The sequence below is a fragment of the Heterocephalus glaber genome, unplaced genomic scaffold (assembly GCF_053883595.1).
Source record: "Heterocephalus glaber isolate CG9 unplaced genomic scaffold, H.glaber_assembly_v1.0 deba00001429, whole genome shotgun sequence".
Taxonomy (NCBI): Eukaryota; Metazoa; Chordata; class Mammalia; order Rodentia; family Bathyergidae; genus Heterocephalus; species Heterocephalus glaber.
The window spans coordinates 24,483,846-24,510,319 of NW_028258294.1; the positions used below are offsets into that span (position 1 = coordinate 24,483,846).

The window sequence follows — 26,474 nt, forward strand, 5'->3', positions numbered from 1 at the left end:
TAATATGTAAGTGAATGTAATTTTAATGATTCCATCTGACAGTAGTTGCTTGCTCTCGCTTTAAAAAATCAACAGCTTCAAACCATGGTTTTCGATGTGTCCTAAACCTTTATAATGTAGGACTCAGCTAACTCATTTTGTTCCACTTGTGTTTTTTTTCTTTCTACACTTTTGCACTGGTCTTTGACTTGCACTGAATAAAACTGAACTACTTTGAATACATAACACATTTTATTAACTATACTCACTATACTGTACAACAGATCCCCTGAACTTAGTTTTTCTAACTAAAATTGTATACCCATTACCAATGCCTGTCCCCCTCCCTCATGGTAATCATCACTCTGTACTTTTACGAGTTCAGTTTTTTTAATATGCCATATTTTTTTTAATATGCCTTTGTCTGAGTTATTTCATTTAGCATGGTGTCCTCTAGGTTCATCCATGTTGTCGCAAATGAGAGAATTTTGTGCTTTTTAAAGGCTGAATAGTTTTCCACTAGACCATACTTAAAAATTCTGTTTCTCTGTTCATGGGCACTTCTGTTGTTTATATGTTTTAATAATTGTGAATGAATATGGGAGTAAAGACATCTCTTCAGTATAACTGATTTCAAGGCCTTTGAATATAAATAGTATAAAGAATTTAACTTGTGTTTAGTGTGCAAAAAAAAAAAAACAGACCCGGTGTAGTATTATAGTATTGGTGGAGTAGAACTCAGCTGTCCATATATAGAAATTCATAGGTACTAACTCTAATGCCAGGAACTTCTATAGCTGTTTTAAATCACTTAGTAACTTTATTAGCTTTTTATGAGTCTTCATTGAAGCCTTTGAGCACCATTTTTTCCTGAGACTGTCACAATCTTGAGCTTTGCTTGGCATTTATAGGTACCTGCACTTATATAAACTTTTATTTCAGAACTTCTTGAAACTATTCACAAAAAATAAAAATTTGGTAAAAGCTATAATTTTTTCTTATAAAAGTAGTAATAAAATAGTAAATTATAAAGAGAGCACTACTCTTGCATAAACATAAAGTACTTTATGATAATTCAATCAAAACTGTTAAAAGATGAGCCATGGATCACATTTTGAAAGTTTTTTACTTTTAATTGCCTGAAAATCTGTTCCATGGTTGTGCCACCTTTCTTAGCTCTGCAAGATTACTTTCACTTAGGATGATAACCGCAACTATCATAATGGAGAATGAAGAGAAACAATTCATTTTGAAGTTTTCATTCTCTTAAAATTTGGTTTGAATGGTATATATTGGATTATGTGTTTACATAACATAATCGTGTCATGAAATGGTCTTGGCCTGCTTGCCAAGGTGATACAGTATGACTCCAGGTTCTACTTCTCACCATGAGCATTAGAAAGGAAAATTTAAAGGAATATTTTAGAAGATATCTTTTGTTGTTGTTGATAGAATTAAGTTGTGATGGAATCTAGGTGACTTAACTCTTGCCTTACATGATAGGTTAGGACAGTGGTGGGTGAGCCTTTTAGAGACAAGTGCCCAAACTGCAACCCAAAACCACTTATTTATTGCAAAGTGCCAACACTGAAATTAAACCTGAATACTGAGGTTTTAATTTAGAAAAATAACTCATACATTAACATCATTTCTCTTAAAAGAAAAACAACACAGATGTCATTGGTTCACCACCACTCGATTAGGAAGAAGAAAGTCTGCAATCAGACATCTTGGGAACCATAGTAATAAGAATATTAACATCATGTAGTAGTTAGTTACTGGTGACTTGGTCTGATTGCTTTAGATATAGCATCATATGGTATGATTAGCTTAAATAGTGTACCAGTCTCCTTTTACAGATGATAAAACGAGACTTAGAAAGGTCGTTGTATCCAAGTGCCCATAGTTTACAAATAGGAGCTGTGGGATTCTTACCAAGGTCTTTGTTACTTTGTAGTCTTTTTATTTTTGACCATCCAGCCATGTTGCTATCTGTCTCAAACCATCCAACACAGAGCCCACTACGTGGCCTGGCACATAGGAACTCAGTAAATAGGCAAAGGAATTAATTTGTAAATCTGCGTTTCTATACCAATTTGACTTTCTTCTCCCTGTCTTTATATCCGTGTTATAGGTGTTCCAGATTTTACATATAGAAGGCTACTTTCTGTTGTTTAAAGGAAGCTCTGTAGATTTGGTAACAGATCAAAGAACCTTGTATTCTCAGTTCCTGGGAAGGATTTAGGTTTACTGGGATTTTGTTTGTGGAGAACAGGGCACATCTTAGGGCTTAAAATTTTTATAACCATTCTTCTATACATTGAGCCAGTTTTCTTCCCTGAAATAGAGGTTCTTATAATACTGAGATAAAGGTAGATGTCCCTTTCTTGCCTATGTGATAGCTATTCCTTACCAAACTGTCCAAGTTGACTGAGATTCATCAAAATAAGTTGTGATTCCAATACCTCCTGAGTTAAATTTCCAAGTATCACCAGCAAATGAAAAAGGTTTAAATACATCCTCCTGATTCATAATGGAATTCATATTTCATGGTATGTCTCTGGTAGGTAAGGACATATATATGTGAGAAACCAAAAGCTTTATAATAGCTATAAAGGGAGTATTTTGTTCCACGAAATGTGATTTTCTGTTTTCCTCTCCCTTATGAATTTGATTTTCATTATTGAATTTTATGCTTTCCTTATACTTAATTGTTTGTAGCATGGTGGAACTGAAGATGAAATTTTGCCTTTTTGTGTGTCATAAAATAGTTCTTGGTATCTGTATGCCCTCAAAAATAAAATAGAAAAATACAGGATTTAAAACATTTGAAATTGGGAGGGGGCTCAGTTACGGAATATAATAAAATTCAATTATACTTGTGCCTGAAGTCTGTATACTCTTAACATTTTATCTTTGTCTTATTACAGAACTTCTTTTTTTTCCATTAAATTTATTGGTACATTTTAGATATAAAATACAGTTACATTCATCATTGGGATCTTGTACCTTTTCATGATGTATCTTGGTTCTTATTATTTCCCCTTCCCCTGCCCTCCTTTCACCCCCTCCACCCTTCCCTATTTGCAAAGACTTTGTTTCCATTTTTTTTCCTTTTCTCATAGTTTTTCTTTTCCCTTCTTTCCTTTCCCCTACCTCTTCCACTTCCCCTACTCCTTTAGACCTTTTCCTGTTATGCAATATCAATTATATATTGTTTTAAGTACAATATCAAAATTTAGAGGACATTACCACAGATTTTACAGAATTTAAAAGGATATAGAAAACATATTACAAAAATCTTTTTTGAAATAATTTGACAACTTCTAAGAAGTACCTTGGAAGACAAATTAATGAAACTGACTCTGGTAGAAATATAAAATTTGAATAGCACCTATTAAAGAAAGTATATTCCTAGCTTGAAAATTACAGAACTTCTTTTGAATTCTTTTCCCTCCTCAGCAAAGAAAAAAAACCTGTATACTTTTTTTCCTATATCCATTTTCCAAGTCTTGGATTACTATAATTGTGTTGGTTATTCTTCTTTTATCGGCTTAAAATCTACTGTTTATTCTTGCCTTTTTCAAACAATACTGACTTAACCACTTTTTACAGCTAAGAAAAATTTTCTAATGGTGTACTTCAAATTATTTTCCTTTTGTGTGGTTTTCTTTAATGCACTCCTTTTGTGTCTTGGTCATGTTTACTTCATGCTGCAGACGTCTCTGGAGATTCTTCATCTATGTGAGACTGGAGACAGAAAACGTTGAAAGAAAAATACTGTGTTTGCAGACGTTTGTGAATTCTCATAGCCAATTTAAATCTGAAATTTAAAATATCCTTTAGTGACTGTAGTAAATTGATACTGGAATTCAGTAGAAATAGAAAATTGACAGTGTTTTTTTCTGCTGTGGTTAAGATGACTAGATGAAAAGCCACAGAGAAGAGATTATTTAGTTTTTTAGAAAACATTTTTTTTTGGTGGTTGTTGTTCTTTTTTTTGATACCGGGGATCAAACTCAGGACTTGGTGCTTGCGCAGCAGGCGCCAGAACCACTGAGCTAAATCCCCAGCCTTAGAAAACACTTTTCTGGTGTGAACACATTGAGGTTATTATTTTCAACTTTGAAAAGGCATTTTCAGATACTCCTAATTGTTACAAGAAGGCCAGTAATTGAATAATTGCAACAAAAAATTGTGTGGCTATTAAATATGGTCAGTTATCTGTTTCTTCTGCACAGGAGACTGGCAAAAATTAATTAAGTCCATAAAATGGTGTAAGGTAAACAGAACATGCTACCAAGAGGAAAAAACTGTTATGCTAGCAGACTATTAAAAGAAACAATACCAATTATTTTTCTAAAATAGATTGAAAAGGTAAAAAACAGTGCATATGAATCTGTAAAGCTAAATGTTCTAATGGAGGAGTGTGGAGTATAGTAGTGTGTCAAGAGTTTTAACATTGGATCCACAGACCCAGCATATTCACAGATCCGTCACTCATTATGTGACATCGGCTAAGTGTCTTAATTATTTTGATCTTCTATCTTTTCATATATAAGATGGGAAAAAACTTACAATTAATTTCTTTCTTTCTTTTGAGACAGGGCCTTACTATATAGTTCAGGCTGGCCTTGAGTTGGCAATGCTCTTTCTGCCTTAGCCTTTCTAATGCTGGGATTACAGTGGCATGCTTTCATGTCCTGTTTCATGTATATTTAAAAAGAGAAAAAAAAATAAGTTCATGAGTAAAATGCCTAGGAAATTGTTGATGCTTACAGGACAGCTATTACTATTGGTAAGAAAATACCAATAGTAGTAATAATAATATACTAATAGACAAATTTTTTAAAAAGTACTATTTTATTGTTCTCTGTAATTATTGTTTAATATAGCTGTATTTAAAACTAGTTTAAGCACCAAAAAACTTGTCATTTTATTGTAGAATAGCATAAAATATTGTTTAATTTTAGTATCTAAAACAAGAAAGCTTTTTTTATAATTAATAATAGAATTGAAATTTTCTTTTGCTGTAAAAATAATACTTCTGTAAGCTAAAGCTAGCTCTTAATTAAGCAAAACTATGATTTATCATTTAAAAATTTTTCTCTAATAATATCTTGTGACTTTATGTATTTGTAGCCTCAAAAAAATCATTAATTGGTTGGTGCCAAGTTGGTAAAAACTTTGGGTGAAAATTATTTAGAAACTGCATGTACTGACTAATTTTTTTCTCATAAATTGAGATTACTTGTAGTGGCAGAACATTCCTCATTATTTCATTGGAGAACCAATTCAGGGACAGAGTTTGATAATAACTATTACATTACTTGGCTGCTTATTAAAATGTATTAGAGGAGTATATGTGTATGTTGTTGTGTTTATTGTTAAAGTCATATCTGTTAATATTTATCTCCAAATAAAAACATTATAATTTTTATTAGAATGTTTTAGAAAAAACATGGCACATGAAGTCCCAGGTTTGATATTAATTTCTTTGTAAGTTCTTTGGCAACAAGCATATCAAAGCTTTTCTGAGTTTGTGTTTCTTCATTTTTCCTTCTTTCCTCTGACCTTGGTTTCTGTGTCTTCCACATAATCTTTAGAATGAATGTTCTTGTATAATTGTACAATGGCCCACCTAGTTGTATGTTTTATTTGGAAGCCAGAGTACTACTCATTATCTATAGAACTTGGGAAGAAAAAGAATAATCACAAAAATAGAATAATTTAGTATGAGGTGTTACTTAGGGACGTGACATATACTCAATAGCCACTTGAATTTGAATTTTTGTTAGCTCAACTTAGAATTTAGCTTTCATACTATTTAGTCTGAAGCTACAGAAACTATCAGGAGTGTGGACTACTTTCCTATTTGCACTTAATTAGTATTTAACTCTGAGACTTTTGTTTTCCATTACGTTTATTGGTACATTTTAGGTATAAAATACAGTTACATTCATCATTGGGATCTTGTACCTTTACAAGAGTATCTTGGTTCTTATTTTTTTCCCTTTCCCCTGCCCTCCCTTCACCCCTTCCACCCTTCCCTATTTGCAAAGACTTTGTTTCCATTTTTTTCCTTTTCTCATATTTTTTCTTTTCCCTTTTTTCCGTTCCCCTACCCCTCCCACTTCCCCTACTCCTTTTAGACCTTTTCTTCCCATTACACAATATCAGTTGTACATTTTTAAAATTACAATATCAAGATCTAGAAGACATTACCACAGATTTTACAGAATTTAAAAGGATATAGAAAGCATATTCAAAAATCTTTTTTGAAATAAATTTGACAACTTCTAAGAAGTACCTTGGAAGACAAATTAATGAAATTAACTCTGGAAGAAATATAAAACTTGAATAGCACCTATTAAAGAAAGTATATTCCTAGCTTGAAAACCTACCTATGAGACAACAACAGGCTCATATACATTTTAACTGATAAATTATATCAAACATTTAAAGCAGAAAACAGAAGGAACACTTCTCCCCTCATTTTAGGAAATCAACATTGTGCTAATTCTAAAAGTGGATAAAGATAATAGGAGAAAACAGTATGAACATAGATACATACTTGTTTAACAAAATAAACTATTAGAAGTCAGATCTGGCAGTATGTAGAAAGTGGTTTTATTATAGGGATGGCAGTGTTGGTTCAGCATTGGAAGATCTACCCCCAAAAGTCATCATTTTAACAGAGGAAAGGAAGATGCCATATGATCCTGTCACTAGTTGGAGAAAAAGTATTGGACTAAATTCTACAGGTGTTCAAGGTAAAAGCTATCAGGAGACTAGAAGTAGAACAGAACCTTCTCAACAGATCAAAGACATGTACTCCATACTTACAGCAAAAATGCCTTATATGAATGGTGAAGATACAATACTTTTTCCCTAAGGTGGGGAACAAGAGCAGATATGCCTACTATTCATCTGAAACCTAGGCCCAAACCAAAATAGTCTGGCAATAAAATGACACAATTAGGATAGGATTGGCAAGGTAGAAGTAAAATCTTTATATGCAGATGAAATGATCATCTACAGAGAAAATACTAAGAAATGTCTAGAAGCCCCTAGAACTTGTATTTGAATTTATCAGGATTAGAAAACACAAGGTATATATAACAATTCAGGTCTATGTATACTTACCATAAATGAAGAATTGGATATTGAAATTTAAAAGTTATGTAGGTGTACAAAGGACCTAGAAAAGTAAAAAGAAAAAAAAAACAGTGTTGGAAGATGTCACATAATTTTAGTACCTAATTTTAAGACTTCCTTTGAAGCTACAGTAATCAAAGCAGTGTTGATGTAAGGAAAGACATATAGATCATTTGAATAAAACAGAAAATCTGGAAGTAGAACCACACATATATGGTCCACTGAGTTTTGAAAGAGTATTTAACATAAACATTTTATAGAATATACACACAATTCAAGAGCAGAGGAAAAGATAGTGTTTTCAGCAAATGGCAGTAGAACACCTGGTATCAGTATATAAAAAGTTAATCTCAACCCTTTATTTCCATACATAAAAATCACTTGAAAGGATCTATGAATCTAAATATGAAAGCCTAAAAGTATAAAACTTTAAGAAGAAATTATAGGGGAAAATGTTTATGAATTTAGGGTAGGCAGGAATTTCCTAGGACATAAAAAACATGATATGTAAAAGAAAAATACTGATAAATGAGAGTCCATCAAAATTTAGAACTTTAAATTACATCATTAAGAAAATGAAAAGTAGGCCTTAAACAGACCATATTTATAATGCATATAACCTATGACCAGAATATATAAAGAACTCTTACAGCTCATTAATAGACAACCCAATTAAAAAGTAGACACAAGAAGATGATAAATAGCCAGTAAGCATAAGGAAAGGTGTGCAGCACTAGAATCAGAAAACTACTAATCAGTACAATAACAAGATTGAATTATACCCTCATTAGGGAGATGAAGTTAAAAGTTTTAAAAGAACAGATATCAGCTTAGTTGTGAACCAGTTAGAACTTTCTAATACTGCTAATGTGAATGTAAAGTGATAAAACCATTTTGGAAAACAATATAGAAATTTTTTGTATTACTGTTAACCAAGTGTCCTCTTCTTAAGTTTTTACTTAAGAGGAATGAAGACACATGTTCACAATAGATTTGTACATACAAGTTGACTATCGCTTATCTGTAATTCTTGGGATCAGAAGTGTTTCAGATTTTGGTTTGAAATCCACTTGGTCTGCAAAGAGGATAGCTACTCCTGCATTTTTTTGGGTTCCTTTCAGATGGAGTATTGTTTTCCACCCTTTAACTTTCAGTCACTGAGTTTCTTTTTGAATTAAGTGTGTTTCTTGCATGCAGCATATTGTTGGATCTTGCCTCTTGACCCATTCTGCCAGTCTGTTTCTTTTGATTGATGAATTGAGAGCATTAAGAATGATGGTTATAACTCATCCATATTGACATATCATTGTCATGACTTTTTCTTTTCGTTGCATTCTCTCCCTTTGTGTTTAATTTGTCACGCCCAATGGATTCATTCTGCTGGGCTTCCTGGGGTTGTGATCCTCATTGTCTTTTCCTAGGATATTTTTGAAAATTTTTTGGAGTGCTGCTTTGGTATTCATGAAGTTCCTGAGGTGCTCTTTGAAATAAGAAAGTATTTTATTTCTCCATCAATTTTGAAAGATAGTTTTTCAGGGCACATCAGTCTGGGTTGGGGGCTATTTTCCCTTAGGGCTTGAAATACATCACTCCAAGCTCTTCTTGCCTTGAGGGTTTGCATTGAGAAGTCTGCTGTGATTCTGATGGGCTTTCCTTTTTATGTGATTTGTTTCTTTTCTCTCACTGCTTGTAGAATTTTGTTCTTCTGTTGGATTTCTGGAATCCTAACTATTATATGCCTATGTGTAGATGTTTTTTGATCAAGGCTAGCTGGAGTCCTATATGCCTCACTTATCTGTATGTCAAGTTGTTTTCCCCTGCTTGGGAAGTTTTCTGCCATCACTTGTGTGAACACTTTTTTTATGTCATCTGCACTCTTTCCTCTTTCTTCATTGAGTCCAGTCAGTCTTATGTTATTCTTCTTTGCATCATCTAGCAGCTGCTGGATTGATTTCTCATGGTCCCTTACAATTTTAAAGCAATTTTTCTTTTCCTCCTCACTAATTGCAATCTTATCTTCTATATGTGAAATTCTATCCTCACCTTGGTCCATTCTGCTGTGTAGACTTTCGATGGAGTTTTTAATCTCTTGGAAATCTGTTTTCATCTGTTTTATGGATTCCATTTGTTTCCTACAGTGGGTTTCCATCATGTTCCTCAGCTCCTCTATTTTTTAGTCTGTGTCCTCTCTAGGTTTTATAATCATGTCTTGCACTATGAGCACAATATTTGCCATTATCTGAGTAATTATTTCTGATTTCATTTTTTCCAGATCCTCTTTTGTTCCCAGTTCAGAGAGTCCAGGTGGTTGAGTATCAGATTGTTCCATCTCGTTTCCCTTTGGGGTTGCTGTAGGTGATCTGGAAGTCTGTTTTTGAGGCTTGTTTACGTGTCTTCTCATTTCCATGGGTGTGGGGGGGGTGCTTCTGGCACCCTCGTGGCTCACCTTCTCTACCCTAGGATTGTGGAATGGCTGTGGGGGAGCTCCCTTCCGGGTGCTGGGACCAGCTCACCTTCTCTGCCCTAGCAGCATGGAATGGCGGTGAGGGAGCTCCCTTCCAGGTTCTGGGACTGGCTCACCTCTGCCCTAACAGCGTGGAATGGTGGTGGGGGAAGTTCCCTTCTGGGTTCTGGGACCGGCTCACCTTCTCTGCCCTAGCAGCGTGGAATGGCGGCGGGTAGCTCCCTTCCAGGTGCTGGTACTGGCTCATCTTCTCTGCCCTAGCAGCATGGAATGGCAGCAGGGGAGCTCCCTTCCAGCGTGGAATGGCAGCCTGGGAGCTCCCTTCTGGGTGCTGGAACTGGCTGCCTTCTCTGCCCTAACAGCCCATTTGTTCCTCTCTGGATTTATTAATCATGTCTTACACTATGAGTACAATCTCTGCTGTTATCTGAGAAATTATTTCTGATTTCATTTTTTCCACATCCTCTTTTGTTGCTAGTTCAGGGAGTCCAGGTGGTTGAGTATCAGAGTGTTCCATCTCATTTCCCTTTGGGATAGATGTAGGTGATCTGCAAGTCTATGTTTGAGACTTGTTTATGTGTCTTCTCATTTCGACTGGGGTAGGGGTGCTGCTGGGGCCTGTGTGGCTCACGTCTTCTGTGCTTGGGGTGGTGGTATGGCGGCCTGGAAGCCTTTTCTTGTCTGCTGGGAGTGGCTCACCTCCTCTGTGCTTGGGGGGGGGGCTGGTACCATGGCCCGGAAGCCTCCTCTTGTTCGCTGGGAGCAGATTACCTCCTCTGTGCTCTGAGACTTTTGACAGTTATGTTTTTACTTTATCATAAAGGAAACTGTAAACCCAGAGAAAGTGTATATTAGCAATTCTGTCTTCAGAATATCAATTAAGATTGGTGAAGAAAGTTATTTATATGTAACACATAATGTAAATGAAATAATGATCAGTATAGAACATTGTTCATTCTCACATTAATGTGTTTAATATGATAATAATTCTTGATTGCATTTTCATCTTATTTTATGAAAGATATTTGCTTTCTGTTCACTTAATATTGACCTAGTTCTTGATCTTTTTTTTTTTTGGTACCGGAGGTTGAACCAGGGACCTTGCACTTGTGAGGCAGGCGCCAGAAACACTGAGCTAAATCCGCAGCCCTATATTGACCTAGTTCTTAAAACTTTTTAAATGTAAACTTTTAGCAAGGTGCTTAAGATTAAGAATAGATTTTAGTTTTGGAGAGGAAGGTAGCTTGCTTATCTTCCTGTTGGCTTATTTATTTGTTTAAAACAACATTATTTTAACTTGGTCATTTTGTTTTGAATTTTAACATTGTTCTTATTTCTTCTATTCAAAAATTCTTGATGTGTTGAACCTTCTACCTATTTTGGTTTTTTTTTGTTTTGTTTTGTTTTGTTTTTGGTATCGGGGATCGAACTTGGGTCCTTGCACTTGCACAGCAGGTGGCAAAAGCAGTGAGCTAAATCCCCAGCCATACCTATTTTGTGATCAGTGGAAATTTCATGGGGAAATTATAAGGCATTCATAAAATATTATGTTTTATAAGAATGAACTATAATTTTTTTTTATTTGAGAAAACATTACCACTTTTCTAAGAACCCCTAAGATGAAGATTTGATATCTTCTGTAAATTCTGTTTCAGTCAGAGGACAAGGAAAATGATTATGTTTGTATCTTTTCCTCACTTTTTTCTCAAAGCAGATGTTGTGTACCGGTCATATACAGTATCAGGCATTGTGCTAACCACTTAGGTATATTAGGCTGTAATTGTTTTATCAGCCTTATGAAATGTGTGCTCCTATTATTTCCATTTTATATTGAAGTAGAAAGCATAAGTAACTCAAAATATAATAGATGATGGAAACTGGTATTTCATTCCAGATCTGACACATAGTTAATGATTATACTCATACCAGTCTTATAGTATGTATTCAGTAAAATTTCTTGAAAAAGAAATGTCACTTATCTGTTGAATTTAAAAGTAAAACTGGAATGATTGTGTAAACTATTTTATGTATAATAAATACTATATAGTTACTAATTTTCTACCTCTTCTTGTAGGAAAAAAGACTGAAAGAAAGGGAAGCCAGAAGAGAAGCTAACAAGAAACAAGCCAAGGTAAGGTTTTATTTATATATGATCACATATATAAAATTAGATAATTTATATATATATATATAATTTTGTAAACGCCATTAAGATTTAAATGAGCAGGCGTTTACATTTAAATAACACTGTTTTCATTGTTGAAATAGACTTTACATCCCTGTCTTCTCAATGTGTATTTTATATTATATATCTAGACATCCCAATTAGATTTAGGTACTTGTAGCCTGTTGTTTCTTTCATATATTCATGTGTTTCCTCTATGATGCAGGATGGAAAATGCCTAAGATAATTTGTTCATTGGGCTTTGGCCTATTCCTCTTACTATGTTTTTACATTACATTTTATGCCTACAGAAGCCAGGATTGATAGGATTTTCAACTGTATTACTTTAGTCTAGGTTGAATGGCCTATTTGAGCTCAACTTCATAATAACTCTGAGAGTATTGGTTGCTTCAGTTAGCTCTTAGAATCTGTAAGGCACTCTGTATCTCCTACCTTCAGTGTATTCTGTAAACAGAAAAGTGCAGTTTCCCTAATATCTGTACATCCATCTGTCCGTCCATCCAGTCATAAATACCATCCATGCTATGATTTTTATCTGTTAGATTTGATGCTGAGAAGGATTTCTGTATTCTAAGGACATTTAGTAGAAATCATTTCATAGAACCAGTGCCCAGTAAATGTATGCCATTTCTCATGCTATATCTCATTGTTCTATGCCTGACTACCCATGATTTCTTCTTGGCACTTCATAAAGATCTGACTCCCTTGAGCAAGCCCAACATTCTTTGTCAGTTTTTTTCCATGCTGGCCTTGACACTGAGAAAGCAAGTCAGCGATAATAACTCATGCTATAGTTCTAAAGTGGGAAGCAATTACTCTACAGTCTAAGATGAAAAGATTGCTTATATACAATATTAAATATCATTCTGTCTTCAAAGGTGCCCAAAACTGAAAGCTCCAGTATGAGCATCCTGACTGCTAAATCAGGTGGTAACTTTTGCATATGCTTTTAAAATGTAGAAGTGAATTTCTATGGCATCGAAATTAGATGTTAGGGGCTGTGGGGCAAGAAAATTGAAATTTAAGAAGAAAATTTCTGTGCTATTTATGAATATTGTCAGTTCAGCATTAAAATAAGCCTATTTTGTTTCATTAAGCAGATCTCATCTCTGGATATGTAAGTGTGAAATGAAAGCTATCATATAGAGCTAAAAGAAAGCCCTGTTTACTGCATTCCTTTGTGTGTATTTGTGCATGTTTGTATATAAGGCCTACACTCTTAACCTGTTTACACAGATTGAACTAATGGCAGATGGAGAGTATAATTATACTATGTCTATACTGAAGATGTACACATTTTTTCTTGTCATAATTCCTTAAACAATTCAGTAGAATAATTATTTATATAGAATTTATATTGTATTGGTTATTATAATTAATGTGGAGATAATCCAAAGTATAGAGGAGGGCTGTGGATGTAGCTAAGTGGTAGAGTACTTGCCTAGATAGAAAAGGACCTGGACTCAAGTTCAATCACCAGTTCCTCCAAAAAGTGTGTGTTTATGTGTGTGTATAGGTGTACATGTATATGTATATGTGGGTATATACATAATGTATATATGTACATATTTTGTGTGTGCAGATATACATATGGTGATCGAAATACACAGTAAATGCTTAAAGCTTTTAAAAACTGTATTGCAGTAGAATACACATTGGCACTAATCTCCTCAAAAAGCTTCCCCTCCCTTGGACACATCTATCCCATTTTTCTGGCTATTTTCTGGCCACTCTGGTTCACGACATTAAAGCAGCCATCACATTGCAACTAAAGACATGAAAGAGGACTTCCAGAACTGTTTTAGAAAGTGGAAAAAATGGTGGGATAAATGTGTTCAAAGAGAGCAAAGATATCTTGAGGGAGATAATTGGCAATGTGTCTTTTTCTGTAATAATTTTTTAAAATTTAAGCATTCACTGTACTTTTTGATCCTCTCTCTCTCTCTCTCTCTCTCTCTCTCTCTCTCTCTCTCTGTGATTTTATATAAAGGATTTTGGCACATTCAGGGTTTGGTGTCTGTGAAAGGGTACTAGAACCTATTTATCTTGTATTTTGTGGGAAGACTATTATTTAATGTGGTTTATTATTACTTGATGCTATATGCCCATCTTTCATAATGGTTTGCACTATGAAACTGCTCTCACCCTTGAGTCTGCTTTCTGGATTCCTCTTCTTTTATTTACCTATGAATTCATATGTGTATTTGGCTTTAATACTGTGTCAGCTGGGGAAACAAACTGTAAATGTTATTAGAATTAGATTTTTGAACTGAGGCTGATCTCTAATGTGAACTCCTTGATCCAAGTTCCTCTCCTCCCCTCTCCTCCTTCCATTATTGTTCTGTGAGTTTGTTTCCTGACATCTAAGAAGAGAGGGACTTTCTTGTCAAAAGAAGGTCTCACTTCTGTATTGTAACGATTGTCCGGAGAACTAAAAAGAAGAGACTCCATTGTTTAGGTGTTTACCTAAGAACTTTTAAATAGGCAGAGACTGTTTATTGCTCTGAAGTATTTAACTCTCTCTATTTCACAGCTCTCGTCCCTTGAGTGTGAAGAGTTGCGAGCCCTCTAGTAAGAATACTTTTTCCAAACAGCTGAATGGCCATTGTAGCCAGGACTGGAACATTCCTCAACCCAGAGTACTGGCAGGAATGACAAGCTCAGGCTTGCTGACAGAGCCCGTGAAAGTAGTTTAAACTAACCTTTCTGCACTCAGCTTCTTTTCAAATGAAAGTGACAACAGATGAAGGCTCTTGGGCTTTTCAGGTGTGTGTGTGTGTGTGTACACTTTTCAGGTGCTTCTTGGACATAGACACAGAGGATACTATTTGAGGAGACTTGGTTAAAGGGGTGATGTCCCAAACTTCTGTGATCCAAGAGAAAATATGTGATGTGAATTATCAGGTTTCTCTATCATAGCTGTGCTTTAAATGACTGCTGTGACTTAATTTTAGACTAAAGTTTTTCTTTAATTTTACTTAAACATCATCATTTTGTGGCTTCAGGATTTTTGTCTTCGGAGGGACTTTTGTCAGATTCAATCATTTTTAAAAAAAATTCCTGAACCTACAGGATATCTAGATGGTATCTTTTATGGGAGAGGGTGGTTTAGATGTTATCTTAATGGTCAAAGACAGTGCAATTTGTAGACTTAATATTCTGGCAGGAATAGTCCTACCTGTTTAGAGCTCTTTTAAAGAATCAACACATAAAAGTATGAAAAACGGAACTCAGATAACTGTCTACCTTGTTTTGTGCGTCGTACAGCATACATGGTATTATACAGGTGGAACAGAGAGGACACAGTATTGTTTTACTTATTATTTTTTTATTTTTTGGTACCAGGGATTGAACTTGGGGCCTTGCATTTGTGAGGCAGGCAGCGGCACCACTGAGCTAAATCCCCGGCCCTTGGACACAGTATTGTTTTAAAAACTGGAAAAAGTGTTTCAGTGAAAGTTAATGGAATTATCCTTATTTCCCAAAAATGTGAAATCTTAATGATAATGTGAATTTTCAATTTTAGAAATCATGACTACTGGTTGTATCTTCCTTGGCATATTGAGAAGTATTTAAGAAAAATTCACTTAAAGTGTAAGTAGGTAAAATAAAGTTGGAATAGGCCTCTCAGGAATCTGATTCACCATTTTGTTAAAAGACATTAAAGGATCTGTCTGGTATATGTTATGTACAGTGTCAGAAATTTAAGAGAAACATGAAGGCAAAACTTTATGAAGGTTTCCTCAGTATCCAATATTTAATGGTTTAAGAGATGTACCAGTAGGTGTTTTTGGTATCAAAACTATTTTTATCAAAGAAATATTTAAATTGCACAATGGAATTCATTCTGCTTTAGCTAGAAGAATGTGATATATTTTTATAACTTAGAGACTTTTAAAACTCAGATCTGAAAAAATAATTGTGACAGTGATCAATAGACCATATTGTTTCTTGGGTTCAGAGAAGTTATATAACCCTGCAAATACAGTTTCACCTCATTATCTGACTGGATTTACTGTTGCTTTGATAGTCACAAGTCCTTGTAGTAATGTCAGGTGGTTGGAAGGATTTTGCAAAAATATAAAAAGGAGTAACAGTACTGAAATTGAGGACATAGAGTCTCAGAAATATATCAGGGCTTTGCTGCTTTTGAAAATAAAGCAGGATTTATTAAACAAAAGTATAATGTTGATGAAACTGAACACTGACTATGAAGGAATAAAGAACAGCGGACATCTCAGAGACACTTAAATATCAGAAAGTTAAAAGTTGCCTTGAGTGTGTTATAGGTGATACTTACAGTTCATATTTTTTAAGCGCGGGCAAAATTACACTAAAATCTAAAGTTATCAAACATTTTGAAGTTGAAGTTTTATAGACAGGTTCTATAGACATTGTAAATTCTCACTTTTTAAAGTCTTTTTGACTTTTAGTGCTGAGCTGGTTTATTTACTTCACAATAATGGTCCTAGGAAATAGTTTTTTGATACCTATCATGGTCTTAGTGCTAACAGAGAAATATTTCTGAAGTTAGTTCTTTCAGGATAGGAGGTCTAAAGTAGAGTTACATAATTTTAGAACTTGAATAGATCTGAGAGATGCTTTGCGCTGATTTTCTACTGTAGTCTATATTGACTCGTGTGGTTGTCTAGTGAGAAAAATATAAAGGAAAGCTACAGTTTGTGTTTGTTTTTTCTACTTCTTTTGGTAACAAACTGTCCTTTCATTTTTTTAAAAAGTCATTACTACTTGACAAAATGAAAACCCTCATGTTGATCCTTAAATCTTTTTTGAAATTTTTGTGATCCACAAAACTCAAGAGTAAGTTTAGCATGCACTCATCTACCCCAGTGATTTTAAATATTCTATTGAGTGACTTTGGCATTTCTTGGATATAAGTCCTTCACCCTAGGAGACAAGAGGGCTCTGTAGGCAGTTTTCTAGGCTTCCAATTTGTCTTTGACCAGAGGAGCATCATCTTTTTCCCTCTCTGCGTACTGAGCTTCCAGAGAAGCTTTTGCTTGAAAAAATGTCTCTACCTACACACACACACCACACACACACACACACACACACACACACACACGCACATTTTTGGGTGCCGGGGATCATAATACCCAAATAAGTTAAGGCTAAATGCAGGTGAATGGCTTGCCCAACATTACTAGTTTCTTTGGTGGGAGATCTGGTAAGTTCTCCAAATCATCATTTCCATTGTTGTTTATTACCCTTTGTTCTTTCTATACATTACTTTCCCCATTTTTTTCCTTAAAAATCACCTCAACTATGCTCTGTGGGCTAGTGACTAAAGGAAATTATTAATAGCAAATATATTGAGGAAGGAGAGAACTCTAAGCTAAGATCTAGAAAGCAAGTGGTCTCTAAGTTTTGCATGACTTAGGGTATGTCACTAACCCGTCTCTAACCATGTGTAAAATGAAAGATACATGTTGCACAGTCACTTTTTTTTTGTACTGGGGATCGAACTCAGGACCTTGCACTTGCGAGGCAGGCGCCACCACTGAGCTAAATCCCCAGTCCTCACAGTCACTTTTAATCATGATTTTATTTGTGTACGTCTTGTGTAATCTTGTTCTGAGCCATGTAATGAAACCCACAAATTGTACTGAACATAATTCCTACTGTAGATCCTCAGCCTTGGTGAATATTTGAAGATCTTCCTCACATTTTACTGGGAGCTTATCTGGTAAAGAATAATTTTATGGATATCTTGAGGATTAATGTAGTAATTCCCCACCACCCTTGGTGATAATGAAGAAGAGGATTACTGTGCTTTAGACTTATAACCATCTTGAGTTACTTAAGGTGTATTGTCAGATTTCCCTTGTTTTTGTTTAAGAATTGTCTTCTAGTCATAACTTATAGTAACTGCAGGAGAGGAAAGAATGTGGTCATGCTGTCATTCTCATAAATACCCACTGTTCTTAAAAGACTCAGCTAAAAGAACTTATGAAGATTTTTCTGACCTCAGATAGTATGGGCTCTTGATTTTTGTACCTCCTACACAGTCTCCTGTGTAAAGCATCCTTGATAGTTTGTAACACTTATTTGGATGCATGTCTTTCTCTCCTCAGTTCTAAGTCTTGTTTTTCCTTGAATTCCTATATATATGCATATGCATATACACACACATATATATCACATACATATCATATATATGTACACATGTACATATCACATGTTTTTTGAACAGGGTCTTACCATGTAGCTCAGGCTGGCCTTGAACTCACTTTGTAACCAAGGCTGCCTTGAACTCAGAGTGAGCCTTTTGCCCCAGCCTCCTAGGTACTGGGATTACAGGCATGTGCCACCGTACCTGATTTCTTGTATTCCTGTCACCTGACACAGTACATCCTTCATAAATATGCACTTAGAAAGCATTTGAATGAATGACTGAACGGGTGAATCCTATTCAGAACCCTCTCATCCCAAACTAAAACTTTGTGCCTCTTAAACAATAACTAATTAGTCCTCCATCATCATACGGTTAGCCCAGACTTTTAAGGAGAAAACTTTTGTTATACATTATCATTAGCAGATGAGGATGTGAAGCCTATGATGTGTAAATCATTCTTTCAGGGTCCTACAATTGAATAACAACAAAATTGGGCTAGAACTCAGATTTCTAAGGGCTTATGTTTATGCTTTCTATCCTACCTCTACCTTTCTTATACCTTTATAGTAAATACCAAAGATAACTAGCTGTATGTGGTTTTTTATTTTACTATTTTACCTATAGGGTCATATATAAAAAATAATAAAAAATTAATGCCACTCTAATTAAAAATTGTAACTCAAGTAATATTATAAGTCTCAATGGCATTATTATTAAATTTTTCTCTTTAGAATAGGAGCTGTAATATCAACATTAATCTGCAATATAACTTGCCAATGTAAAGTATAGTAGTAATTAGTAGCTGCTGTCATTTATTGACTGCTTATTACCATGTTACAAATACCGTTATAGTCTCTTCAAGTTGTTGTAACAAAATCATAGAGGTGAGTGTCTTACAAACGACCAAAATGTATTTCTCACAATTTTGGATGCTTAGTAGTCTAAGATCACAGTTGGCAGATTAGATGTCTGACTGGTGAGGCATGCTTGCTGGCTTACAGGTGTCCACCTTCTCACTGTGTCCTTATGTGGTAGAAAGGACAAGACAACAGTAGCTCCCTTGAGCCTTTTGATAAGAGCTCTCATCCCATTTACAAGTTATCAGCACTTAGGACCTAGTCAGATCACAAAGACCCTACTTCCTAATACCATTACACTAGGGCAAGGATGGAGAACCTTTTAGAGATCAAATGCTAAACTGCCACCCAAAATTCACTTACCACAAAGTCCCAACCCTGCAATTAAACCTGAATATTGAGGTTTTAGTTTAGAAAAAAACAAGTCTACATTAACATCTTTTGTCTTAAAAAACATATGTGCCATAGGTTCACCACCACTGCACTAGGGGTTAGGTTTTCAAAATAGGAATTTTAGGGAATGCAAAATGTAGATTATAGCAATGGCTAAAAGCTTCGCAGACATTATTGCTTTAATTCTCACCAGCAGCACTATTAGTGCTTCAATTATGTAGATGAGGAAATTGAGGCTTAAGAAGTTTAAGTAAATTTCCAAGATCACACAGCTAGGAAATGACAGAACTAGGGCTCACATGTACATTATATGGCTCTGAAGCCTTTATTCTTAAGCATTAGGGCGTACATCATTTCCAGAGCAATCAAGCATTTTCACTGAGAGTTTTAAAAGCAGAAACAGATGGACACAGGTACACCCTTATAATTCCAGCACTATTGGTGATTGGGGCAGGAGGATTGCAAGTTGGTGCCTAGCCTGGGCAACTTAGTGACTTAGGGAGAGACCCTGCCTCAAAATTTTAAAAAGGGCTGGGAATGGGAATTGGAATGTGGGTGAGTGTGAAAGCCCTTGGTTCCATACCCTATATCACTACCACCAAAAAGAGACAAACCAACCAACCAAACCCCTAAAACCAAACTGAAACAAATTACAAGCAAAAGTTGTTTCTCCTGAAAGTTTTCTCTTTATCTAAAATTACTTCCCTTTCATAAGTGAGTACATTAAGAAAGAAGACAGTGCAGGGCCGGGGATTTAGCTCAGTGATTCTGGCACCTGCCTTGAAAGCACAAGTTTCCTAGTTCGATTTCCGGTACCAAAAAAAAAAAAAAAAATAGAAAGAAAGAAAGAAGACAATGCACAACCATTGGCAGATACAAAATATTGTTAATTTCTTATTATTAATGACAAAACCTCCCTCTAATCTCAACAGTCAAGTGTTTTTTAATGAAGTATTAAAGTATTTCAGCCCATGAAAATCAGTAAAATATGCCATATTCTCCTATGCTTCTTGATTTTTTTCTTTTTACCCAAAATTTTCCTCTGTCTAGAATATCTTCTCCTTCATTGTTTCTACCTCCTAGCAGTATTTCCATTTTGTTGGATTTCCTGCCTCCTTCAGGCACATTTTAATTTCTTTATTTCTCTACCATTGTACTTGAACATTTTTTGATTTATTACTTAGTGATTGTCTCTCCTCACTATATTGTGAACTTCTTGAGAGCAGGAACTGAATTTTTCTTCATAACTGGAACATAGAAAATGTTCTGTAGATATGTATTGACTGAATCAATGAAACACAAGAATATTCATTTTTAAAATGAATATTTTACATGTTGAACCTGTGTAAATTACAGACTCCTTGAGATCTGGCAAAGGGTCTTGTAGAATACGGTGGAGTTCCATCTATGTATTTAAATTTCTGTCAGATAGTGGATGTATCTAACATACAATGTCCTCTCCAAGTTACTGATTTCTTTTTCCCCAGTCTGTATTAAATAAATCCATCTTGTGTTAAGTTTATAGATCCTCAATAGTAGAACAGAAAGTAGTAAACTCTGTAGGCCATCAGGATCCTTTTAGAATACTTGACCCAGACCCATCTTATTAAGAATTTAACATGGGCTGGGGATTTAGCTCAGTGGTTTCGCTGCCTGCTGTGCAAGTGCAGGGACCCGAGTTCGATCCCCGATACAAAAAAAAAAAAAAGAATTTAACAGATTCTTAAAGGAAGAACTGTCCTAATAAGTGCATATTGATTTTGCCTTTCCTCCCTTCCTTTTATCTAACTTAGAGATCTTCAAGCTTTAGTGTAGTTAAATTGCACAAAACTATGTATATTGTACTTTGTGGGTGATGTAAGGGAATATTGTAGAGTAATCTCTTTATGTTCATTGTCATCCTTGCTGACTTTGGAACTCAACATCCATGGAAATTGTGCATTTGCTCTGTAATCCAATTTTTTGTTCATTTATTTATTGTTTTACCAAAAAAGCAGGATCTTGCTACAGTTCTGGCAGTTTCATGGTAAATATGTGTTCAATGCCTTTGAATATGGATTACCTGAATGCATTATTATTGGTGGCAAACCTATGGCACGTGTGTTATTGTTTTTTTTTCTTTTAAGACAAAAGACGTTAATGTATGAGGTTTTTTTTCTAAATTAAAACCTCAGTATTTGGGTTTAATTGCAGTGTTGACATTTTGCTATAAGTAAGTGGGTTTGGGGTTGCAGTTTGGGCATGTGGTCTCTAAAAGATTCGTGCTCATTGCGTTATTGTTACCTTATTCAGATGTGGTCAGATTACAGAAGAGGTAGCACTCAGATCCAGATCTGTTTCCACTGCCTGGCTGTCACCACTGATGGCTTTGCAGTAGGCCTCAAGGATGATCTTAAACCTGCCCTAGGCAAGCCTTTAACTTGGGGAACAAAAAGAAATTTTTCAAAAAACAGGTCAAACCTGTTACCGTTAACTTGCAGTATAATGCCACATTACTTTACACAAAACTTTTAATGAGTAGTAAGTATTTTAAGAATTATTTCTTTTAATACTTCTTGGAGAATAATATTTCTTTTATTTAACTTGAAAAATAAAATGTTGTAACCAGATAAAATTCAGGGGAAAGTTGATAAGGTACCCAAAATAACTATCTTTGTATGTCTATAAATGTTACTGGTGTTTGTAAATGGTCTAATAGACCCTGCTCATTTGGATAGTCATTTAGGTTATTCTCATAAATGGGTCACAACAGTATAATTCAATCCCCATGATGCCCTTTATATTTGCTTAGTCATGGTTTATTTGGATTGTCTCAAAGTAAAGGTAACTTGACATTTATATATTGTCATGCATAGCATAACAGAGTTTTTGGCCCACAACAGAAAACATATACTGTGGTCCCATTAGTTTCTAATAGAGCTAAAAAATTCTTGTTGCTCTAATGAAATTGTAGCTGTCATAAATATTACTCATGAGTTTGGGATGATGCTGATGTAAACAAACCTACACTGGCAGTCATATGAAAGTATATCAGGTACAGTATATAATACTTGATAAACAACTATGGAAAGTGATTATGTGTTTACTGTAGTATGCTTTTTATCATTTTAGAGTATAATCCTTCTACTTAAAAAAAGTTTGTTTTAAACACTATGCCATATTATACCATCGGTAATGTAATACATCTCACATTTACTGGGTGTCAGATTCCATCAAGAGGCCACATGTAATGAGTGAACTATATCATCGAGGTTTGTTTAAGTTCACTGTGATATCTGCATAATGAGGCAGTTGTCTTGTGATTTTGTTCAATGACACCTGACCATAGTAGAGTTGAGGGTGTATAGACAAATCTTCTCTAACTGCACACATTATCTTTCTTTGAATCATTGTGCTTAGTTTGTGATTATGTAGCTGAATGCATGCAGTTCTTTCTAATGTTTATATATATATATATATATTTTTCCCATTAAGTTTATTGGTACATTTTAGGTATAAAATGCAGTTACGTGCATCATTGGGATCTTGTGCCATTACATGAGTATCTTAGTTCTTATTTTTTTCTCTTTCCCCTGCCTTCCCTTCACCCCCTCCACCCTTCCCTATTTGCACAGACTTTGTTTCCATTTTTTTCCTTTTCTCATATTTTTTCTTTTCCCTTCTTTCCCTATCCCTACCCCTCCCACTTACCCTACTCCTTTAGACCTTTTCATCCTATTACACAATATCAGTTATACATTTTTAAAATTACAATATCAAGATGTAGGAGACATTGTCACACATTTTACAGAATTTAAAAGGATGTAGAAAGCATATTACAAAAATCCTTTTTGAAATAAATTTGACAACAGCTAAGAAGTACCTTGGAAGACAAATTAATGAAACTAACTCTGGAGGAACTATAAAATTTGAATAGCACCTATTAAAGAAAGTATATTCCTAGCTTGAAAACCTACCTATATGACAACCGGAAGCTCATAAACATTTTAACTGATAGATTATATCAAACATTTAAAGCAGAAAAAAGAAGGAACACTTCTCCCCTCATTTTAAGAAATTAACATTGTGCTAATACTAAAAGTGGATAAAGATAATAGAAGAAAAAAGTATGAACATAGATAGAAATTTGTTGAACAAAACAAACTATTAGAAGTCAGATCTGGCAGTATGTAGAAAGTGGTTTTATTATAGGGATGGCAGTGTTGGTTCAGCTTTGGAAGATCCACCCCAAAAGACATCATTTTAACAGGAAAGGAAAAAGCCATATAATCCTGTCACTAGTTGGAGAAAATGTATTGGACTAAATTCTACAGCTGTTCATGGTAAAAGCTCTCAGGAGACTAGAAGTAGAACAGAACCTTCTCAACAGATCAAAGTCCTGTATTCCATACTTCCAGTCAGAATGCCTTAGATGAATGGAGAAGATACAATGCTTTCTCCTTAAGGTGGGGAACAGGGGCGGATATGCCTACTCTTCATCTGTCCATTAAACTTTGAAACCTAGGCCCAAACCAAAATAGTCTGGCAATAAAATCACACAATTAGGATAGGACTGGCAAGGTGTAAGCAAAATCTTTATGTGTAGATGAAATGATCATCTACAGAGAAAATACTAAGAAATGTCTAGAAGCCCCTAGAACTTGTATTTGAATTTAGCAGGATTAGAAAACACAAGGTATATATAAAAATTCAGGTCGGTGTATACTTGCTATAAAAGAAGAATTGGATATTGAAATTTAAAAGTTATGTAGGAGTACAAAGGACCCAGAAAAGTAAAAAAAAAGAAAAAATTAGTGTTGGAAGACATTTAGTACCTAATTTTAAGACTTCTTCTAAAGCTACAGTAATCAAGGCAGTTTTGGTGTAAGGAAAGACATATAGATCATTGGAATAAAACAAAGAATCTAGAAATAGAACCACACATATATGGTCCACTGAGTTTTGAAAGATTATTTAACATTAACATTTTATAGAATATAAACTCAATTCAAGACCAGAGGAAAAGATAGTGTTTTCAGGAAATGGCACAAGAACACCTGGTATACATATATAAAAAAATTAACCTCGGGCTGGGAATTTAGCTCAGTGGTTTTGCCACCTGCTGCGCAAGCACAAGGTCCCGAGTTTGATCCCCAGTACCAAAAAAATAAATAAATAAAAAGAATTTAACCTCAACCCTTTATTTCCATACATAAAAATAACTTGAAAGGATCTATGAACCTAAATATGAAACACTAGAACTATAAAACTTTAAGAAGAAATTATAAGGGAAAATGTTTATGAATTTAGGGTAGGCCAGACCTTCCTAGGATACAAACAAAATGATGCATAAAAGGAAAAATTTGATAAATGAACTTTAGAACTTTAAATGACATCATTAAAATGAAAAGTAGTCCTTCAAAATCCAACATGCATTTTTGATAAAAACCCTACAGAAAATTGGAATAGATGGTCTCTACCTCAAACTGATAGAAGCCATCTATGAAAAACCAACAGCCAATATCATACTAAATGGTCAAAAACTGAAATCCTTCACACTGAAATCAGGAACAAGACAAGGATGTCCACTATCACCACTCTTGTTCAGTATAGTTCTGGAAACATTAGCCACGGCAATTAGACAAGAGAAAGAAATAAAAGGAATAAAGATAGGTAATGAAGAAGTCAGATTGTCATTATTTGCAGATGACATGATACTCTATATAGAAGACCCCAAGAACTCCACCAAAAGTCTTCTAGACTTAATAACCAAATTCAGTCAAGTAGCTGGTTACAAGGTCAACACACAAAAATCAATAGCTTTCCTCTACACCAATGACAGACTCACTGAGAGAGAAATAGGGCAAATAATTCCTTTCACAATAGCATCCAAAAACCTGAAATACCTCGGAATCATCCTAACGAAAGAAATCAAAGACCTCTTCTCTGAAAACTATGGCACTCTGAAAAGAGAGATGGAAGATGATATCAGAAAATGGACAGACATCCCCTGTTCCTGGGTAGGAAGGATTAATATAGTGAAAATTAATATTATAAATATTATAATATTATAAATATTATAATATAAATATTATATAATATTTATATTATATAATATATAATATAAATATTATAAATATTATAATATTATAAATATTATAAATTAATATTATAAAATTAATTAATATAATAAAATTATAGTGAAATTAATATAGTGAAAATACTTCCAAAACTGCTATATAGATTCAATGCAATTCCAATTGAGATCCCAGCAGCATACTTCATATACCTCCAGAAAACAATCCAAAAATTCATTTGGAACAAGAAGAGACCCAGAATAGCAAAAGCAATTTTAGGTAACAGAGACATGGCAGGGGGTATCACAGTCCCCAACCTGCAACTCTACTACAAACCTACTGTGATTAAAACAGCATGGTACTGGCAAAGAAACAGACCTGAGGACCAGTGGAACAGATTAGAAGATGCAGAAACAACACCAGATGCACTCAGCCACCTCATCTTCGACAAAGGAGCTAAACACCCTCACTGGAGGAAAGATAACCTCTTTAATAAATGGTGCTGGAAAAATTGGGCTTCAACTTGCCAAAGATTAAAACTAGACCTGTATCTCTCACCATGCACTAAACTAAAATCAAAATGGATTAAAGATCTAAATATTAAAACAGAAACTCTGAACCAGTTGGAACAGTGGTTAAGTAGAACCCTTGAAGACATCAGTGTAGGAAAAGATTTTATGAACAAAACCTCAGTTGCCCATGAACCAGCACAAACAATCAACAAATGGGATCTCTTCTTATTAAAAAGCTTCTGCACAGCAAGAGAAACCACCAGCAGTGTGAAGAGACAACCCACAGTGTGGGAAAAAATCTTCACCTGCTCTTCCTCAGAAAAAGGTCTACTATCTCGAATCTATAAATAACTTAAAAAGATCAGACCTCCCAAATTTAAAGACCCAATCCAAAAATGGGCATCTGAAAGGAACAGACATTTCTCAGACAAAGAAGTAGAAATAGCAAATAAATACATGAAAAAATGTTCAACATCACTGGTCATTCGAGAGATGCAAATGAAAACAATGCTGAGATTCCACTTCACTCCAGAAAGAATGGCTGCTATCATGAAATCAACCAATAACAAATGCTGGTGGGGCTGTGGGGAAAGAGGAACCCTGCTCCACTGCTGGTGGGAGTGTAGACTGGTGCAACCACTGTGGAAATCAGGATGGAGATACCTCAAAGAACTAGGACTGGAAGTCCCATTTGACCCCACTATTCCACTGCTGGGCATCTTTCCCAAAGAATT

The 26,474-nt window shown here is 34.8% G+C and overlaps 1 protein-coding gene across 1 annotated transcript in view; it reads left to right on the plus strand.

Moving 5' to 3' along the window:
- Positions 1 to 26,474, plus strand: part of Ddx10 (DEAD-box helicase 10) — a 359,979-nt gene that overhangs the window by 206,507 nt on the left and 126,998 nt on the right. The window contains exon 16 of the mRNA XM_087212358.1: positions 11,676 to 11,732. Coding sequence (XP_087068484.1) covers positions 11,676 to 11,732 — 57 coding nt within the window. The remainder of the gene's footprint in view (positions 1 to 11,675; positions 11,733 to 26,474) is intronic.